The following is a 17,597-nucleotide window of genomic DNA, read 5'->3' as shown; positions in this document are numbered from 1 at the left end:
GGAGGTGGATATTTATTTAATTAAATGAATGATTCATCACAATCTTGTCTGCATTGTACTGAGCCAGGAAAGAAGGTTAAAATAATTCTACCAGCAGACATTTATACATTCAAGTATGGAAAAGCTGCTGATGGCGTGTTTGACAGAGAAGCAGCTTGAAGGAGGCATTGTAGAAGTCTACTCTGAGGTGTATGCTGTACATTATGTCATAAAACTACTGTAAATTTTTAGCATACTTGCAAACCTTGAGACGTTTGAATACGGGAGATGGGGGGGTGTATATATTTTCAAGTATATATATCAATAATCCGTTCATGAATGAGTGAGTATACAGTGGGGCAAAAGAGTATTTAGTCAGCCACCGATTCTGCAAGATCTCCCTCTTAAAATGATGACAGAGGTCTGTAATTTTCATCGTAGGTACACTTCAACTGTGAGAGACAGAATGTGAAAAAAAAATCTAGGAATTCGATTTGTAGGAATTTTAAAGTATTTATTTGTAAATTATGGTGGAAAATAAGTATTTGGTTAACCATTCAAAGCTCTCACTGATGGAAGGAGGTTTTGGCTCAAAATCTCACAATACATGGCCCCATTCATTCTTTCCTTAACACGGATCAATCGTCCTGTCCCCTTAGCAGAAAAACAGCCCCAAAGCATGATGTTTCCACCTCCATGCTTCACATTAGGGATGGTGTTCTTGGGATGCTACTCAGTATTCTTCTTCCTCCAAACACGACGAGTTGAGTTCATACCAAAAAATTCTATTTTGGTTTCATCTGACCACATGACATTCTCCCAATCCTCTGCTGTATCATCCATGTATCAATTTTGGTATAAACTCAACTCGTCGTGTTTGGAGGAAGAATACTGCGTGGCATCCCAAGAACACCACACCTACTGTGAAGCATGGGGGTGGAAACATCATGCTTTGGGGCTGTTTTTCTGCCAAGGGGACAGGACGATTGATCCGTGTTAAGGAAAAATTGAATGGGGCCATGTATCGTGAGATTTTGAGCCAAAACCTTCCATCAGTGAGAGATTTGAATGGTTGACCAAATACTTATTTTACACCATAATTTACAAATAAATTCTTCAAAATTCCTACAAATCGAATTCCTAGATTTTCTTTTCACATTCTGTCTCTCACAGTTGAAGTGTACCCATGATGAAAATTACAGACTTCTGTCATCATTTTTAGTGGGAGAACTTGAACAATTGGTGGCTGACTAAATACTTTTTTGCCCCGCTGTATCCGTTCAGCCACCAATATCAATGGAGAAGTCTGATGTACAAAATTTGCAGGCAGCATAACCCTTCCCCTTCGAGCTGTCCTGGATGAACTGAAATTATTTTTTTCGAATCATTTTGGAACTTGCAAGCGTACTTCTTCTTACTCGTCATCGCCATGTCTCTTCTTTGTTCTTCTGCTTCGTCTCTGTTATGTTTTTGGACATTACTACTTGCCGTAGTTTTGAAGCAATGCATGATGGGAATCCGGATGTTGCGTGTCAGTGTATTAACGTGCCGGCTGGAATAAACACACGCTGAGAAATTAATTGAAATGGGAAATGTTTAAATGTTTATCCAAGGTGCAAGTGTTTTTATTTAAGAGCTCTGTCACAGAATCAATTAAGCTTGTAAGTTGAGGTACTGTACTAGTAAATAGAAAAGTATGTTAAGGGAAATGGTTATCTAATAAATACTAGATGCAAACAGTGCATCGGGAAAGTATTGACAGTGCTTCTCTTTTCCCACATTTTGTTGCCTTACAGTCTTACTTTAAAATGGAAGACATTTTAGTTCTCAAAATTCTACACACAATACCCTATTGTAAGAATGTGATTGTTTATTTTTGTTAAGATTTTTGAAAATGTATTAAAAATAAATAAACTAGGATCACATGATCGTAAGTATTCACAGCCTTTGCCATGAAGCTCAAAAGTGAGATCAAGTGCATCCTGTTTCAACTGATCGTTCTTGAGATCTACAACTGAGTAGGGGTTTGACTGTGGTAAATTCAGTTATTTGGAGATGACTTGCAAAGGTCTCACACTTAACATGCATGGTAGAGCACAAACCAAGCTGGAAGTCGAAAGAATTGTCTTTAGACGTCTAAGACAGTATTGTCTAGGGGCACAAATCTGGGGAAGGGTACAGACATTTTTTTGCTGCCTTGAAGGTCCCAATGAGCACAGTGGCTTTCATCATCTGTATAATATCACCAGGACTCTTCCAAGAGCTGGCCGGCTGTCTAAACTGAGCGATCGGGGGTAAAGGCCCTAGTCAGGGAGGTGACCAAGAACCTGATGGTCACTCTGTCAGAGCTAGAGCATTCCTCTGAGGAGTGAGGAGGACCTTCCAGAAGGTCAACCATCTCTGCAGCAATCTACCAATGAGGCCTCAGTGGGCAGATGGCAGCCTGCTTGGAGTTTGCCGAAATGCACCTAAAAGACTCTCAGACTATGAGAAACAAAAATCTTTGGTCCAATGAGACAAAGATTGAAGTCTTGCAGGAATGCAATGCGTCATGTTTGGAGAAAACCAGGCACTGCTCATCACCAGACCAATACATTCCTACAGTGAAGCATGGTGGCATCACGCTGTGGGGATGTTTTTCAGAAGCAGGAACTGGGAGTCAGCATAGAGGGAAAGATGAATGCAGCAATGTAAGGAGACATCCTGGATGAAAACTTGCCCGAGAGCGCTCTTGAACTCAGACTGCGGCAACGATACATCTTTCAGCAGGACAACGACCCTAAGCACACAGCTAAGATATCAAAGGAATGGCTTCAGCTAAGGCTGCACAAGTACCATATTTTTCGGATTATAAGTCGCTCCGGAGTATACATCGCACCGGCCGAAAATGCTTAGTAAAGGAGGAAAAAAACATACATACGTCGCACTCGAGTATAAGTCGCATTTTTGGGGGAAATTTATTTGATAAAATCCAACACCAAGAATAGACATTTGAAAGGTAATTTAAAATAAATAAAGAATAGTGAACAACAGGCTGAATAAGTGTACGTTATATGAGGCATAAATAACCAACTGAGAATGTGCCTGGTATGTTAACGTAACATATTATGCTAAGAGTCATTCAAATAACTATAACATATAGAACATGCTATACGTTTACCAAACAATTTGTCACTCCTAAATGATAAATCCCATGAAATCTTCTTCCTCGATGTCGCTTCCAAACAACTCTGCCAACTCCAAAGGTATGCGCCGCTTCCTCTTGCGGTTTTCTGCAGCATATTTCACTACGTCCAGCTTGTAAAATGCAGTACATGATCTATTTTTCGGTGCCATTTTTGTTCAACCTTTCTCAATTTTTATAAGTTATTACCAACGTTCAAATGATCAATTTTAAACGCTATGGCAGTAACATATAGCAGTTAGCATCCCATCACCCAAAATGCACTTCAGCCATGACCCTCCCCCACCAAATAATTTTTGGTTGACGTGTGTGTGACGATTGCTGACATTTTCTTCGTCTCTTCCGCGAATGAGATAAATAATATTACTTAATATTTTACGGTAATGTGTTAATAATTTCACACAAAAGTTGCACCCCCGGCCAAACTATGAGAAAAACTGCTATTTATAATCCGAAAAATACGGTAATCAAATTTGAATCGTGATCACAACTATGGCGGCTGGATAAAATGAGGGCGATCGTCGGTGATATTAACAACTAAAAACAGGCTCCGCTGCATGTCAAACCAAGCACGTTCACTGCCAACCACCAGGGGGCGAACAAAAGACCATGGGCTTAAGTGAGAGGAGAAGAGTGAGAGACAACAGAGGGTGAAGGTAGGTCGGCTAGCAGCCCCTGAAAATATTAGGAACATTACCTCGGGGTACTGTGTGTAGAATTTTGAGGACAAAAATGTATTTATTCAATTTTTTATAAAGGCTGTAACATAACAAAATGGGTAAAAAGTTCAGCGCTGTGAATACTTTCTAAAAAAATGCAAACGTAATAAACATGTAACGTCACAAGGGGAAAAAAGTTAATTATAAAAAATTTTACCCAGAATGTTAATTTTTTGATTGTGAAGTCAAAATATTACATAAATATTACAGGAACTACGTAACTAGAGAAAAAGTAGTAATATTCAGAGAAAGTTACTTTAAATATATGAATAAAGTAAATTAATTGAATACATTTTATTACTCGAGTGATTACATTACAAAAATGAATTTATAACCTTATTAGAAAAACAGCTAAAATAAGAGGAATAAAGAGAATTAGACTGAAATATCATTAATTGTTCAAAATTTAACATTGTCATTTTTGATTAGTATTTAGAAAGGCATAATAGGTTGAATAATCCATCCATCCCTCCATTTTCTACCGCTTGTCCCTTTTTGGGCCGCTGGAGCCTATTTGGGCGGGAGGCGGGGTACACCCTGGACGAGTCGCCACCTCATCGCAGGGCCAACACAGATAGACAGACAACATTCACACTCACATTCACACACTAGGGCCAATTTAGTGTTGCCAATCAACTTATCCCCAGGTGCATGTCTTTGGAGGTGGGAGGAAGCCGGAGTACTCAGAGGGAACCCATGCAGTCACGGGGAGAACATGCAAACCCCACACAGAAAGATCCAGAGCTCGGTATTGAACTCAGGACTACCCAGGACCTTCGTATTGTGAGAAACATGCACTAACCCCTGTTCCACCGTGCTGCCCCAGGTTCAATAATAATAATAATTATTATTATTATTATTAATAATAATTTTATTGTAGTAAAATGAAAAGTGAAATATATTTTTTTCTGTAGAGATTTAAAGTGCTTTACACAGTGAAACCCATTATCTACATTTAAGATGCATTCAAACCAGTGTGGACGGCACTGGGAGCATAAGTACAGTGTCTTGTCCAAGGACACAACGGCAGAGACGAGGATAGCGAAGGCTGAAATCAAACCTGGAGCCCCCGAGCTATTGACACTGCCGCTCTACATAATGAGCCACAATCTAAATAACAAAAGATGTGGTACTACAAATATTTACTGAAAGTATTATTACTTCAATAATAATAAGTTCCATTTACTTTTCAGACATGTTCAAGGTGAGAACTTTAGTGGTGGTAGAAAGCGGTCAGTAGGGGGCCTACCTGCTGCACATGAGCCATGTGGTTGGGATTATAGCCATGCTGCACTTGCTGAGGGTGGATGTAGACGGTCTGCTGGGCAGAGGGGAAAGACGCCTGTGGTGACTGGGGGTTGGGGCCCGGGGTCATGGATGGAGGCGTGGGGGCTAGAGCGGAGTACATCTGCTGCTGAGGCTGGTTGGCGAGGTGGAGGGCCTGGGCGGCAGCTGCTGCTGCTGTAGTTCACAAGAAGAAGGTAGGTTCACCTCAACGAGAAGACCCATTAGAACGCAACGGTACTCACCTGCTGCCGCCTGAGGGTGCTGCGGGTGCTGGACTGGGCTGGCGGCAGGGTGGTTGGGGGGACCTCCATGCTGAGGCGGCCCCCCTTGCTGACCTTGGCCTGTGGGCGTGGCAGAGGGCTGAGGGTGCTGAGGGTGAGGGTGCAACGTGGCACTGGGGTGGGTGTACTGCTGGGGCATGGGGCAAGAAGACACTGGTGGGGACAAAACAAACGACCCATGAAACAGAACCTCATCAAGATGGGACTACGAGGGCGAGGTAGGGGGCGGGACTTACCATACATGGTGTGTGTCTGCTCTGGGTACTGTGTGGTTGAGGAGGACACCAAGGTGGGTTGGCCGTGTGCGTGCGGCGCCATCATGCGGGCACTGCCTTGCATTACGGGACTGAACACATGCTGCGCCTAAAAGACACACACTTTATTTTAGCTTGTTCTCTCTTGTATGCGTGCGTGCATGTGTGTGTGTGCTACTTGCAATATAAATCATTCCTATTACAATCATTGATGTGTAGCTTTTTACTTTTGAATCGATATCGCTATTCAGATGTGTTAATAAATGTAAATAAAAAAAATAAAACAATCCAAACTATTTTTAATTTAACACTGAGCTGTGCTGCCAGTTCTTTTCTTACACTTCTGTGTCTCATTTGCAAGTACTGTTTTATATAGTAGTCTTTGCATGCACTTGCAATTCCAAGACATTAGATGGCAGTAGTGTACAGGTGTTTCCATAGCCTGGAGGAAGTCTTTGCCATGAAGTGGAATATGCCACTCCTGCAAATTGTTTAAAGGCCTACTGAAACCCACTACTACCGACCACGCAGTCTGATAGATTACATATCAATGATGAAATATTAACATTGCAACACATGCCAATACAGCCGGTTTAGTTTACTATATTGCAATTTTAAATTTCCCGCGGAGATTCTTGTTGAAAACGTCGCGGAATGATGACGCGTGCGCATGACGTCACGGACTGTCAGGAAATATTAGCGCAGCACTTCTAGCGGCTAAAAGTAGTCTCTTTTCATCGCGCAATTCAACAGTATTCTGGACATCTGTGTTGCTGAATCTTTTGCAATTTGTTCAATTAATAATGGAGACTATAAAGAACAATGCTGTTGGTGGAAAGCAGTGTATTGCAGCTGTCTTTAGCACCGAGACACAGCCGGTGTTTCTTTGTTTTTGACACAGAGTGGTCAAGCGAACATGTTTCTCTACGTCAACCAGCATGTTTTTGGATGGGAAAATTGTGATATATATCTTACCGGAGACATTATTGGATTATTCGACCTCCTGCAGTAGCTGTTTAAAAGGCAGCTGTGAGCTTGGCTCCTCGGTTTCTCTCTGAGACACTGCGTGTTCACCGCAGCCATCCGACCTCGAGGTATGTCTTTACAATCTTTGAAATCTCACTAAAACACTATTAAAACAATAAGCAGATAAGGGATCTTCCAGAATTATCCTAGTACATGTGTCTAATTACATCTGAAACGCTCACACTGCCGCCGCCCGGAGCCGTCGCTTTTTATTTTATTTTATTTTATTATTCATTTTTTTTCTAGTCCTTTGCTATCAATATCATCATCCACAAATTTTTCATCCTCGCTCAAATTAATGGGGAAATTGTCGTTCTCTCGGTCCGAAAAGCTCTTGCCGCTAGAGGCTCCCATTATAAACAATGTGAGGATGTGAGGAGCCCTCACCCTTGTGACGTCATCGTCTGCGACTTCCGGTAAAGGTAAGGCTTTTTTACCAGCACCAAAAGTTGCAAACTTTATCGTCGATGTTCTTTACTAAATCCTTTCAGCAAAAATAAGGCAATATCACGAAATGATCAAGTATGACATAGAATGGACCTGCTATCCCCGTTTAAATAAGAAAATCTAATTTCAGTAGGCCTTTAAACTGTGATTATTGCAACTATTACACACCAGCTGTTTGATTATAATGTGCATCTTAGTTGTAGTTATAATTACTAAGTTCTCAGGTGTTTAAATCGCAAAGTAAAATTGCGAATGCTAATTGGTAACATGTCTACAGGGAATCCAATGTTGAATTAGCATCAAACTAGCACACCCTTACGAAATTTTGAGCGCCTTCTTCCTGCTTTGTTGGCATGAAAAAAATTGTCACATTACCTATAGGCTAAGTCTGCTCTGAGTGCTTGATTGCTTGTATACCGGCCAAGTGCTCCAGTGACATGTCAAAAAAGGCAATAATATATGGCAACAATACATTTTTACATTAATTGGTACCTGGTAGTACCGACGGACTTAGGTCAGTATAAATACAGAATTTTGCACCCATCCCTAATTACAATATAATACACAATTCAGTCAAACTAGAAAGTGATACGGTATGATGGCATTTACCCCATTATGATGCGATAAAAAAACTCTGATTAAAATTCAATACAGTATGATACGAATCACTGATTACGGTGAATGCTATAAGATTATCCTTGTTACATTGCAATACTTTGATATTTACTGCAGTTATAGGTGATACGATTCACAATTATACAGTAAGAGAATTGAAATAGAAATTTTAAGTTTCCTTCAAAGCACCTTTATTAGGTTGACTTGCAAAACATTTGTTTACCACAAAAGTAGCATAACCTTTGAGATCAGGAAGAATGCTGTTAGTAAGGTTTTGCTCCACAGGTCAATCTGAACATATAGCTGTTAAGACACTTTTCAAAAAAAAAAATTCTGCTATGTCTCTGCAAAGTATGTGTGTTGTCAAGCGGAGTTACGATGGATGCTGCCAGACTTTCATTATAATTTTTTTATGAGTATAGGAGAATAGAAGGTAACAAATACGCCTATGTGGCAGGGTAAATTGAATTAGTTTATAAATGCCCATTCCTCCATCCATTTTCTACCGCATGTCCTTTTTTGGGGTCGCGGTTGTTTATAAATGTCTCTCTCAAATTAAAAAACATAAAGAATGTGAGACAGGTTAGTTTTACCCTTCTGATGATGTGTTGTTGCAATTGTAATTCTCAACTGCTACATCCACTTCCTCCATTTGTTGCATGTGTGATGTAAGCCCGTTGGACCACATTAAAAGTTGTCTTTAGCTTTAGCATTAAATAAACGATCCTCGAGGAAGAAAATATTACTTGGATTATATTTTGTAAAGAAGTAATAAGGTAGTATTAGCTCTGGCCAACTCACAGTTGTGTAGATGTTTCAATGACTTGCCTGCTGATGAAGTCATAGCGTGAAAAATGAAACGTAATGTCTTCTGTTTCTCCCAGGTGTACACATATTACAATGCAGAGCATGTTAAATACATCCAGTTTTGTTTTGGTGGTGAGAAATCCAACTTTCTTTATCTCACAAAAAAACCCACTAAATTGGCTCTCCTTTGTAACTAACTGCCAAACCCTCTTCATATGTGCGCAGTGAAAGACTGTTAACTGGACATATTCACAACTTTTCCTCTCCATCCACAAAACAAAATTAAATATGATTGGATTTGGTTTCTGTCAACCTTTTTATCTCATTTTTATTTGTTGACTAAAATGTTAGGTCATTTTGGAATTGTCTTAATCAACGGGCATTTGTTTTGATTATAGGTTGTTGACAATAACTAACACAAAAGTTATTTGTTAACAAAATTAACACTGGCTACAGAACTAAAGATTCACTATAATTCAACTACAATACTCAGTATAAAAAGAAACACTGAAAATCACTCAGATTACAATGCGCGATATTACAGTAAGCATGATGCCGTATTGTCCGATATATTGTGTTTTCCGATTCACACAGATTACGTGACAATACGGTATGCTGTGGTACCAATACTATTTGACAGATATTTATTGCTGCTTAACTATTCTTATTTTAAAATAATGAAAAAATGTAAATCCAACATCAAGCAATCATAAGCCGTAAAAGACCTGTGACTGGTAGTGCGGCATCTGCTGGACCAGCGGCTGACTGGCAAACTGCTGCGGGCTGCAGGTAAAGTACTGGGCAGAGTAGGCGGGGTTCTGCGTGATGATTGGTGGACCTGCTGCTGTAGCAGGGTGCATGATGGGTGTGCCTGGTGGGTGATGCTGGTCTGTCCTCTGCTGGTTCATGTTGGGTACTGACCATAGCGAATAGACAAAAATGAACATATCGACAACATGCAACTTTAGAAGGGGGTGCTGTGAAAAGAGAAGGCACATAGTTCTCACCTTTACCTGGTCTGTATGGTTTGGTCTGGTTTACAGTCATGTGAGGCATCTGGACCTGGTACATTGCTGGAGACTGCAATGGGAGTAATATGAAGATGGAAGGAATTGTGTTTATACTTAATTAGGTGACATTTCTTGCACAACTTAAGTATTCTTCTATGTTGACTAAACACCTTTAAATGGTCTTAACAAAAAGGGCACAAGCATGTCAAGACTGTAGGCGTCATCTCTTACCTTGACTCACATGCATTCTATATTTTACGCTTACAAACAAATCTTCCTGTCAATAAAACCCATGCACAGCAAGAACTGAACTGCTAGCAGCTTTAAAAGAAAAGTCAAGGAGGATGAATTGCAATAAGAAGTTGGCAAACCAACATCTGAATGCGTTAAAAAGTGACAAGCAAGCAAACTTCTTAAAGGCTGATTTGGCTTTAACAAAAATGTAAATAAAAGGATATCATGAAAAAAAAAGAATGGAAATTAAAAAAAAATTCACAAACCTTCCATATTATGCTTTTCTAATGGAGCGAGAGAGAGACAAGAGAGAAAGGAAGAGGAGGAGGGGGGAAGAAAAGGGAAAATCTGTGTATTTACATGTTTCTGATGTTGGATCACCAAGTTGTTCTTAAAGCAACACGATGAAAATTACACTTGTAAGCCGTCACACAGGTCCGCTCGAAAAGAGGCGCATGTCTCACCTGCACGCCGGGACTAACTGGTGTGAGAGGATACATCTGGGGGAAGCACATTGTCTGACTGTAGACGGTGGGGGGCTGCTGGACCACTATGGAGGGGCTTGGCTGACCTTGGGGCCGGGGTGGTGTTGGGGTGTTTGCTGGTTTAGGCTGCTGAGAGCAACATGGAAACATTTGTCATGCTTTGTATTAAATATCCTCAAATATTGTCTGTTCTGAAAACAAAGTATTACTATTAGTTTTAAGAAAAAGAAAGCTATGTAGCGGTATTTACACTTACAAGAACTCACACCATGTGTCACAAACTAGAAGACATCTTTACCACAACACACATACATGGCCAAATAACCGCCTTTCTCCTAATAAAGGTCTGGTCATTAAAAACTCCTAAAATCAGTATATAAAGTGATTGGCTGCCCCCTCACCTGTGTGTTAAACCTTGGCTTGAACTCATTAGCGTTGGGGTTTAAGGTTGACTTCCTCACTTGACTAGGAAAAAATATTGCAAATTATTATTATTTGCACTATTTGACTGTATTGACAGACTCGTACAGCTCTACTCACTCTTGCACCGCCTCCTTTTTGTCCTCCTTTTCTTCATGCTTGGGCCCGCCAAATGTGGACATGGCCGTTGTCTGAACCCCTTGCGACGTCACATCCAGCCCAACCCTCTTCTGATCTGGGCCTGAAGGAGACGGGGACAGCGCGGCGGGGCTGCCGGGCTTACTCGTATTGATGGTGCCGGTGGACGGGGCGGAGTCGCTATGGTCTTCGGGGCTCACTATGGAGGATTTGTCCAAGGGGGAGTCTGCAAGCTTGGCCGCGGGATCTCTTGAAGGCTTTGTGATCATGTTGTCAGAGGCAGGGTCTGAGTTGGAACTAGACTGCAACTGAAAGATGAAGAAAGTCCATAGGAAGAGTTAGGCTGTGTTTACAAACAAATACACCGGTCTGTACAGTTCAATAAGTATAACGGTCTGTACAGTTCAATAAGTATACGGAGTACTGGGGCGGTCTTCCAATAGTCCAAGATTTTTCGTTTCAATTTGGAGGAGTTCTGATGGTCGGACAATAAACCCCATTCATCTCACCATCAGAGCTCAGGCGAGTTGAGTACCTGCTGAGGCCCCTTGCATACAGCAGGTGGGAGGATAGCTTGATTGCATTCATCATGTCTACTGTAAATATTAGTAAAAAATTATTCTGTGCACACAAATAGTTTGAAGAGCGCAAGAGATCACTCTGACCTGCTTAAAATTTCAGCAGTCACTTCAGCCTTTTCCTCAGAACAGCCGTTGCTTCCTGGTAAAACTGGCCGTGTTTCGTGATCTCTTACTCTAAAAAGACTTTTGTCTGTACATAAGAATTTTTTTACCAATGGTGTTGGGAGGATGTTTCTACATAGAAATGTCAGGCTCATCGAAACGCACTGCTGCCCGACATGGAACTATTTGGAAATTGGACACGGCGTTGCCTCGCCCCCAAGGTGTCGCTCTCCGCTTGCAAAGGTAATGATTCAACCGAAGGGTCATATACAGAAACTTTGCAATTACTTTTACTTCCTTTATTTACTCAAGTTTGATGTCTTTGTAGTGCTGCACCAGAGTAAAATACCTCACTAAACAATCCAAAGCATTAAAACGGGAGGTGAAGAAGATTAAAGAGGAGGATGCAACATTGCGCCAACAGTCGAATGACAAGCAGCAAGACAAACACCCATTGAGAAAACAGCAGAGTTGCAAAGATCATTAAAATGGAAATAGAAACATTGTGGCAATAGTTGCAACTAAATAACACTGTTTTGTAGAACTTCAGGGAGGAGATGGCTAAATTGAGACAACAGCTAGACACAACAAGATATCACCAGTCTGGGGAATTTCAGTGTTTTGGAAAACATCAAAGAGGAAGTGGATCAGTTTACATGACAGAATGACATTATCATTGCAGGGCTATGCATCAATCCTTGTTTCTATGAAGAGCAGTTAACAAAGGATAACCAGATGACAGACACTGCTTCAACAAATCAACAAGTGGTCAACTTTCAACAAATTGAACCTTTTTTTTATTTTTATTTTTTTAAATAATTATTATTTTTTTAATTTAATATTTTGTTTACTTGCTTATAGTATATTATTTATTTATTCACTGGTCTGTTACAAACAGATAACAAGGAAATTGGATAATATTGCTATGATATGAAAAGGAGTAGGATTAAACAAGCACTGCTTCTTCCTACTCCTTTTCAGACGTGCTGTAATGGAACTGAAAATATGTGATGCATTACATTACATTGTATCGTATGCATGTTCGAAATAAACTGAAACTGAATCTTTACTTTGTTTATTTGCATATCTGAATGGTTTAACCTTTTTTGAGGTGGAAAAAGTTGCAAATAAGATCTGTTTTTTGCACTTAAAATTAAAGACAGTATTATGTTTATACCTTTAAGTACTTTAGAAGAATAACCTTATAGCAGGGCTATTCAACGACATAATGAAGCTGCAGTTTCAAGACAGGGGCCAGACATCGAAATTCGGATGTTACCTTAATTGTAAAGTAAACACATCGGCTTCCACACTGCACTGTCAATAAATTAAGTATTCTGCCCTCGCTATTTGTTTCCAGCGTGTGCAGCTTGACAAATAGTTAACAGTATGTAGAAACAGAAGCTCCAGAAGTTTGGTTGGGGATTGAGGTTCCTTCTATTAAATTATTTTTCTTCCTCAGTTTTGCTTCTTTACACTTCTTTTATTTAGGGTTTGTAAGACTGAAAATAAAAACATACATTACAATTCGTCAATTGTGTATTTTACATAACTAAAATAGAAGGTTTAGTGTTCATACATTCCTACAATAAACTACAGATGGTTACACATATAGATATTAAACAACATCCACATCAAACATTGCACACAATGAATGGGACCCTTCACAATTAAACCTAAGGTGTAGCGTTATTGCACTCTACTGGTCAAATTATCGCACATGTATTAAACAAGCTTTAATCGCCAGAGTTACTGTTACACAGCAAAAACAAACAAGACCATGAATACACAAGACACCATGAAGTAAGCAATTTCAATACAAAACAAACCAAATATCTACATGCACAATATCTACTTACTAAATTTTGTTATGAAACTTACACGTGTGGATTTCCGTCATTGCTGCTTGTCTAGAACACTGTCCAAGGCCTACTGAAACCCACTACTACCCACCACGCAGTCTGATAGTTTATACATCAATGATGAAATATTAACATTGCAACACATGCCAATACGGCTTTTTTAGTTTATTAAATTACAATTTTAAATTTCCCGGGAGTTTCGTCTTGGAAACGTCGAGTAATGATGACGTGTACGCAGGACGTTACGCGTTTTTAGGAAGTATGAGCGCTACGCACACACACAGGTAAAAGTCGTCTGCTTTAACGGCATAATTACACAGTATTTTGTCGATCTGTGTGGCTGAATCGTTTGCAATTTGTTCAATTAATAATGGAGAAGTCAAAGTAGAAAGACGCAGTTGGGAAGCTTTAGCCTTTAGCCACACAAACACACGGTGATTCCTTGTTTAAAATTCCCAGAGCTGAAACTTTACTATGGATCAGAGCGTGGTCAAGCAGACATGAATCCCAACTGAATGTCAACCAGCAGGTTTCGGTGAGAAAATTGTGGTTAAAAAGTCGCCACTTACCGGATATCAGCTGAGCTTGTGTCGTCCGTACAGCTGCCGTCGACACCAGTGAGACATGGCGTCAAGACACCCGTGGACAAACCCCTCCGACTATCAGGTAATATTAAACTCACTAAAACACTAGCAACACAATAGAAAGATAAGGGATTATCCTAGTAAATGTGTTTAAAAACATCGGAATATGTCCCAATGCTATCGCGTTTTGTTTTTTAAAACTCTTTTTTTTTTTCCTAGTCAGTCGCTATCAATATCCTCAAACAAGAATCTTTCATCCTCGCTCAAATTAATGGGGAAATAGTCGTTTTCTCGGTCAGAATAACTGTTTTTGTTGGAGGCTCCCATTAAAATCAATGTGAATATGTGAGGAGCCCCCACACTTGCAACGTCATTGTCTGCGACTTCCGGTAAAGGTGAGGCTTTTTCAAGTACCAAAAGTGGCTAACTTTATCGTCGATTTTCTCTACTAAATCCTTTCAGCAAAAATATGGCAATATCGCGAAATGATCAAGTATGACACATAGAATTGACCTGCTATTTCCGTTTAAATAAGAAAATCTAATTTCAGTAGGCCTTTAAGCTTAAAAGGTCCGCCAGAGAAAAATGACTTGAGCAGTCGTTTGGGGCAGAACATTCATACTTTTTTGTCAAGTCCTTGTTAAACGTCCGATTTTTGCAATTTGTTTTGATTATTTGAAGGGTTGAATGTGTAGTCATTTTTTACTCACCTCACTGCTGCTTCATTGTGACACATATGCCTTGCTTATGCCCCCTGTGGGATGGCAGGAGTACGGCATACATGAGCTTACCTAGTTTAAAAGGTTTCATCTTGTCTATTTGGGCGATGTTCGGCAGGTCAATAACAAGCTTTGGCGGGCCGAATGTAGTCCGCAGGCCGCCGGTTGACTAGGCCTGCATCATAGTGACTAAATCTACATCCATGTGACATTAATGGCACCTGATGACCAGCCAGTAAACAGTTATTACCACAATTAGTTTATTTGTCTTTAAAAAACAACAACAATGCAATAAATTCAACTGATTGTCAACTGTATAAAGATGATGATCATTTATGTGCATTTTTTCCAATTTATTCTGGACTGATATGTACACTTAAACATCCATCCATTTTCTACCGCTTATTCCCTGTGGGGTTGCGGGGGGCGCTGGTGCCTATCTCAGCCACAATCGGGCGGAAGGCAGGGTACACCCTGGACAAGTCGCCACCTCATCGCAGGGCCAACACAGATAGACAACATTCACACTCACATTCACACACTAGGGCCAATTTAGTGTTGCAAATCAACCTATCCCCAGGTGCATGTTTTTGGAAGTGGGAGAAAGCCGAAGTACCCGGAGAGAACCCACGCAGTCACGGGGAGAACATGCAAACTCCACACAGAAAGATTCCGAGCCCGGGATTGAACACGAGACTACTCAGGACCTTCGTATTGTGAGGCAGACGCACTAACCCCTCTACCACCGTGCTGCCCTAGTAATTATTATATATTCACCGTGCTGCCCCAGTAATTTTTATGTATTCTGCAAAAGCTATTTTTTGTCTAATGCATTACATTTTTCTCTAAAAATAAATTCTAACAAATCCGATTTGACAAAGAAAATCCTTCATCTCAGACAGCCAGCCGTAGTGTCAGGCTGTCCAATATTGACTACAGTCGTTACTTCGCAATCACCAAAAATGATGTGTACAATATTTATCGGCTTCTCCTTCTCTCCTTTTTAATTGGGATCTGCAACCATTCTAATTAGTCCTTTCTCGTTTATTACATAGCCAAGACAGCAACCATTACAATCCGTGTACTGACCGACCTATATGCAATTAAAAAAGCGAAAAGTACGCATGTGTGCGAATTGAAGCACAGCCTTAAGAGGCGTGACAGCAACATGAGCATTTTTCAGCATTTTAGTAAAGATACTCACCCTAAAATCTTCACTAAATTTCTTTAAATTGTCTAGTTGTTTTCTGTGGTCAGGTGCGAAAGAGGGAGGACCTGTAAGGGAGAGAAAAAATATTTAGGGATTTGACCAAAAACCCAAATCAGATGTGTTTTAATGCTTTAAAGAATGCAAACTACCTTTACACACTGGTCTGTTGACACTGGTTGAACTATCCTTCATGTTGTCTTTGTTGGCTTTGGGGGACGTCTGTCTCGTCTCCTGGACGCGACTCTCTTTTACTGCACAGAGACGTCACAATTTGACTGTACAGCAAAATTAAGCAGATGTGAGGGCTTTTGCCCAAATTTTAAATGACTTACTATCTCCAGCAACCATGCTGGGGGCAGAACTAGCAGCAGTCGGGGAGGACGCGGACCTCGGCGTGGCAAAAGTGTCCACAGGAGCTGTTCCTGTCTGTGGGGATGCGGAGGAAGGGGACGCTCCGACCATGCTGTTCTGACGAGGGGAGCGCGGTCTGTGAGCTAAAGGAGAGAGATTACACTTAAATTGTGTGGATATAAAATGTTCTCTCCATTCCAGGTCAAAAGAACAGGACAAAGCACCTACAAATGACATGATCTTTGGTGTTCACTGGTCTAACCCGTACCGTGGTGAACTGAATCGAACTATGCTTGTAAACATGGAAAACAGCGGACGGTCTACCTCCACTAACTACAGAAGACCACGTTCCTCCTGAGGAGTTTCCTCTGTTGGATGAAGTCACTGGGAGATCTCCTGGGGAATTGTGGGATATTAGATCCACTCCTGGTGGTATTCCTGTGGTCCTGCTGGGAGGCACTCTGTGAGCACGGGGCGTCCTTTGGGATTTGGGGGACATCCTTGATGGACCTACAGTAACGAAAACACAAAACAATGACATTTTAGAGTGGTGTTTAGTCGTTAAAGGTCACGTAAGGTCACACCCCGAGTGTTAAGAGTGCTAAGCATGCTAGTTAGTACCAGAGAAGTGATCAGACCAAACACACCAAACGATTCAAACTGCAGCCAAGTGAACAACAAAAAGACTGGGGGAGATCGGAGGGAAAAGGCAAGGTGGTGCTGGATAGATTTACCAACTATCAGAGTTTGTGCAGGTAATACACTTTGTGAGTCAGGTGACGCCCTACACTACCAAAGAGGTGGGAAAGGGAAGTCACAAACAAGTCATAGTGGCAAACTTATACTCCATGAATGACATGGATTATGCTGAAGTTGTCATCGACACAATCTTTTATTTGCAAATTTTGGAAATATCAACGTATTTACAAATTGTATCAGAAATTTAACCTTGTTTGATGCGTTAACTAGAGATGCATTAAATCCCAAGTGTTGGAAAAGACACATCAATGAATATTTACTCACATTATCACAAAACTTCTACAGTATATTTAGAGCTAGCCAGTTTAAAATATAGCTTTTATTAATTGACTGAAAATTATTTTTTTAATTTTGCTAAAAACCCTTGTATTAAGGGGAACTCAGGGTATCCAAAACAAAATGTGGCCAACTGAATCCTCACAAGTCATTTTGCGTCAGCAACTTAACCTTACATTATTGCTCTTCACGAGACCTACACTTTTGAGAGTATCTATGATTTAACGTTTAGGACACAATAAAGCAGGGAGCAGCACTCTGTGGTTA

General features: G+C 40.5%; 1 protein-coding gene across 12 annotated transcripts in view; it reads right to left on the bottom strand.

Annotated features, from left to right (window-relative positions):
• The window catches only part of atxn2 (ataxin 2), a 52,254-nt gene that overhangs the window by 4,081 nt on the left and 30,576 nt on the right, over positions 1-17,597 (bottom strand). For 5 of the 12 annotated variants that reach the window (XM_061899519.1, XM_061899509.1, XM_061899498.1 and 2 more), the window contains 13 exons: positions 16,620-16,805; positions 16,277-16,438; positions 16,094-16,195; positions 15,939-16,009; positions 10,869-11,194; positions 10,730-10,793; positions 10,308-10,457; positions 10,110-10,127; positions 9,607-9,679; positions 9,325-9,515; positions 5,687-5,813; positions 5,412-5,603; positions 5,132-5,343 (listed from right to left, as the gene is read on the bottom strand). In XM_061899519.1, coding sequence (XP_061755503.1) covers positions 5,132-5,343; positions 5,412-5,603; positions 5,687-5,813; positions 9,325-9,515; positions 9,607-9,679; positions 10,110-10,127; positions 10,308-10,457; positions 10,730-10,793; positions 10,869-11,194; positions 15,939-16,009; positions 16,094-16,195; positions 16,277-16,438; positions 16,620-16,805 — 1,874 coding nt within the window. The remainder of the gene's footprint in view (positions 1-5,131; positions 5,344-5,411; positions 5,604-5,686; positions 5,814-9,324; positions 9,516-9,606; positions 9,680-10,109; positions 10,128-10,307; positions 10,458-10,729; positions 10,794-10,868; positions 11,195-15,938; positions 16,010-16,093; positions 16,196-16,276; positions 16,439-16,619; positions 16,806-17,597) is intronic. The other 7 variants (XM_061899516.1, XM_061899476.1, XM_061899518.1 and 4 more) reach the window with 6 other exon arrangements.

This window comes from Nerophis ophidion, linkage group LG01 (assembly GCF_033978795.1).
Source record: "Nerophis ophidion isolate RoL-2023_Sa linkage group LG01, RoL_Noph_v1.0, whole genome shotgun sequence".
Classification (NCBI taxonomy): domain Eukaryota; kingdom Metazoa; phylum Chordata; class Actinopteri; order Syngnathiformes; family Syngnathidae; genus Nerophis; species Nerophis ophidion.
Note: the sequence above shows the minus strand (reverse complement) of the source record. Positions and strands in the feature narration are given on the sequence as shown.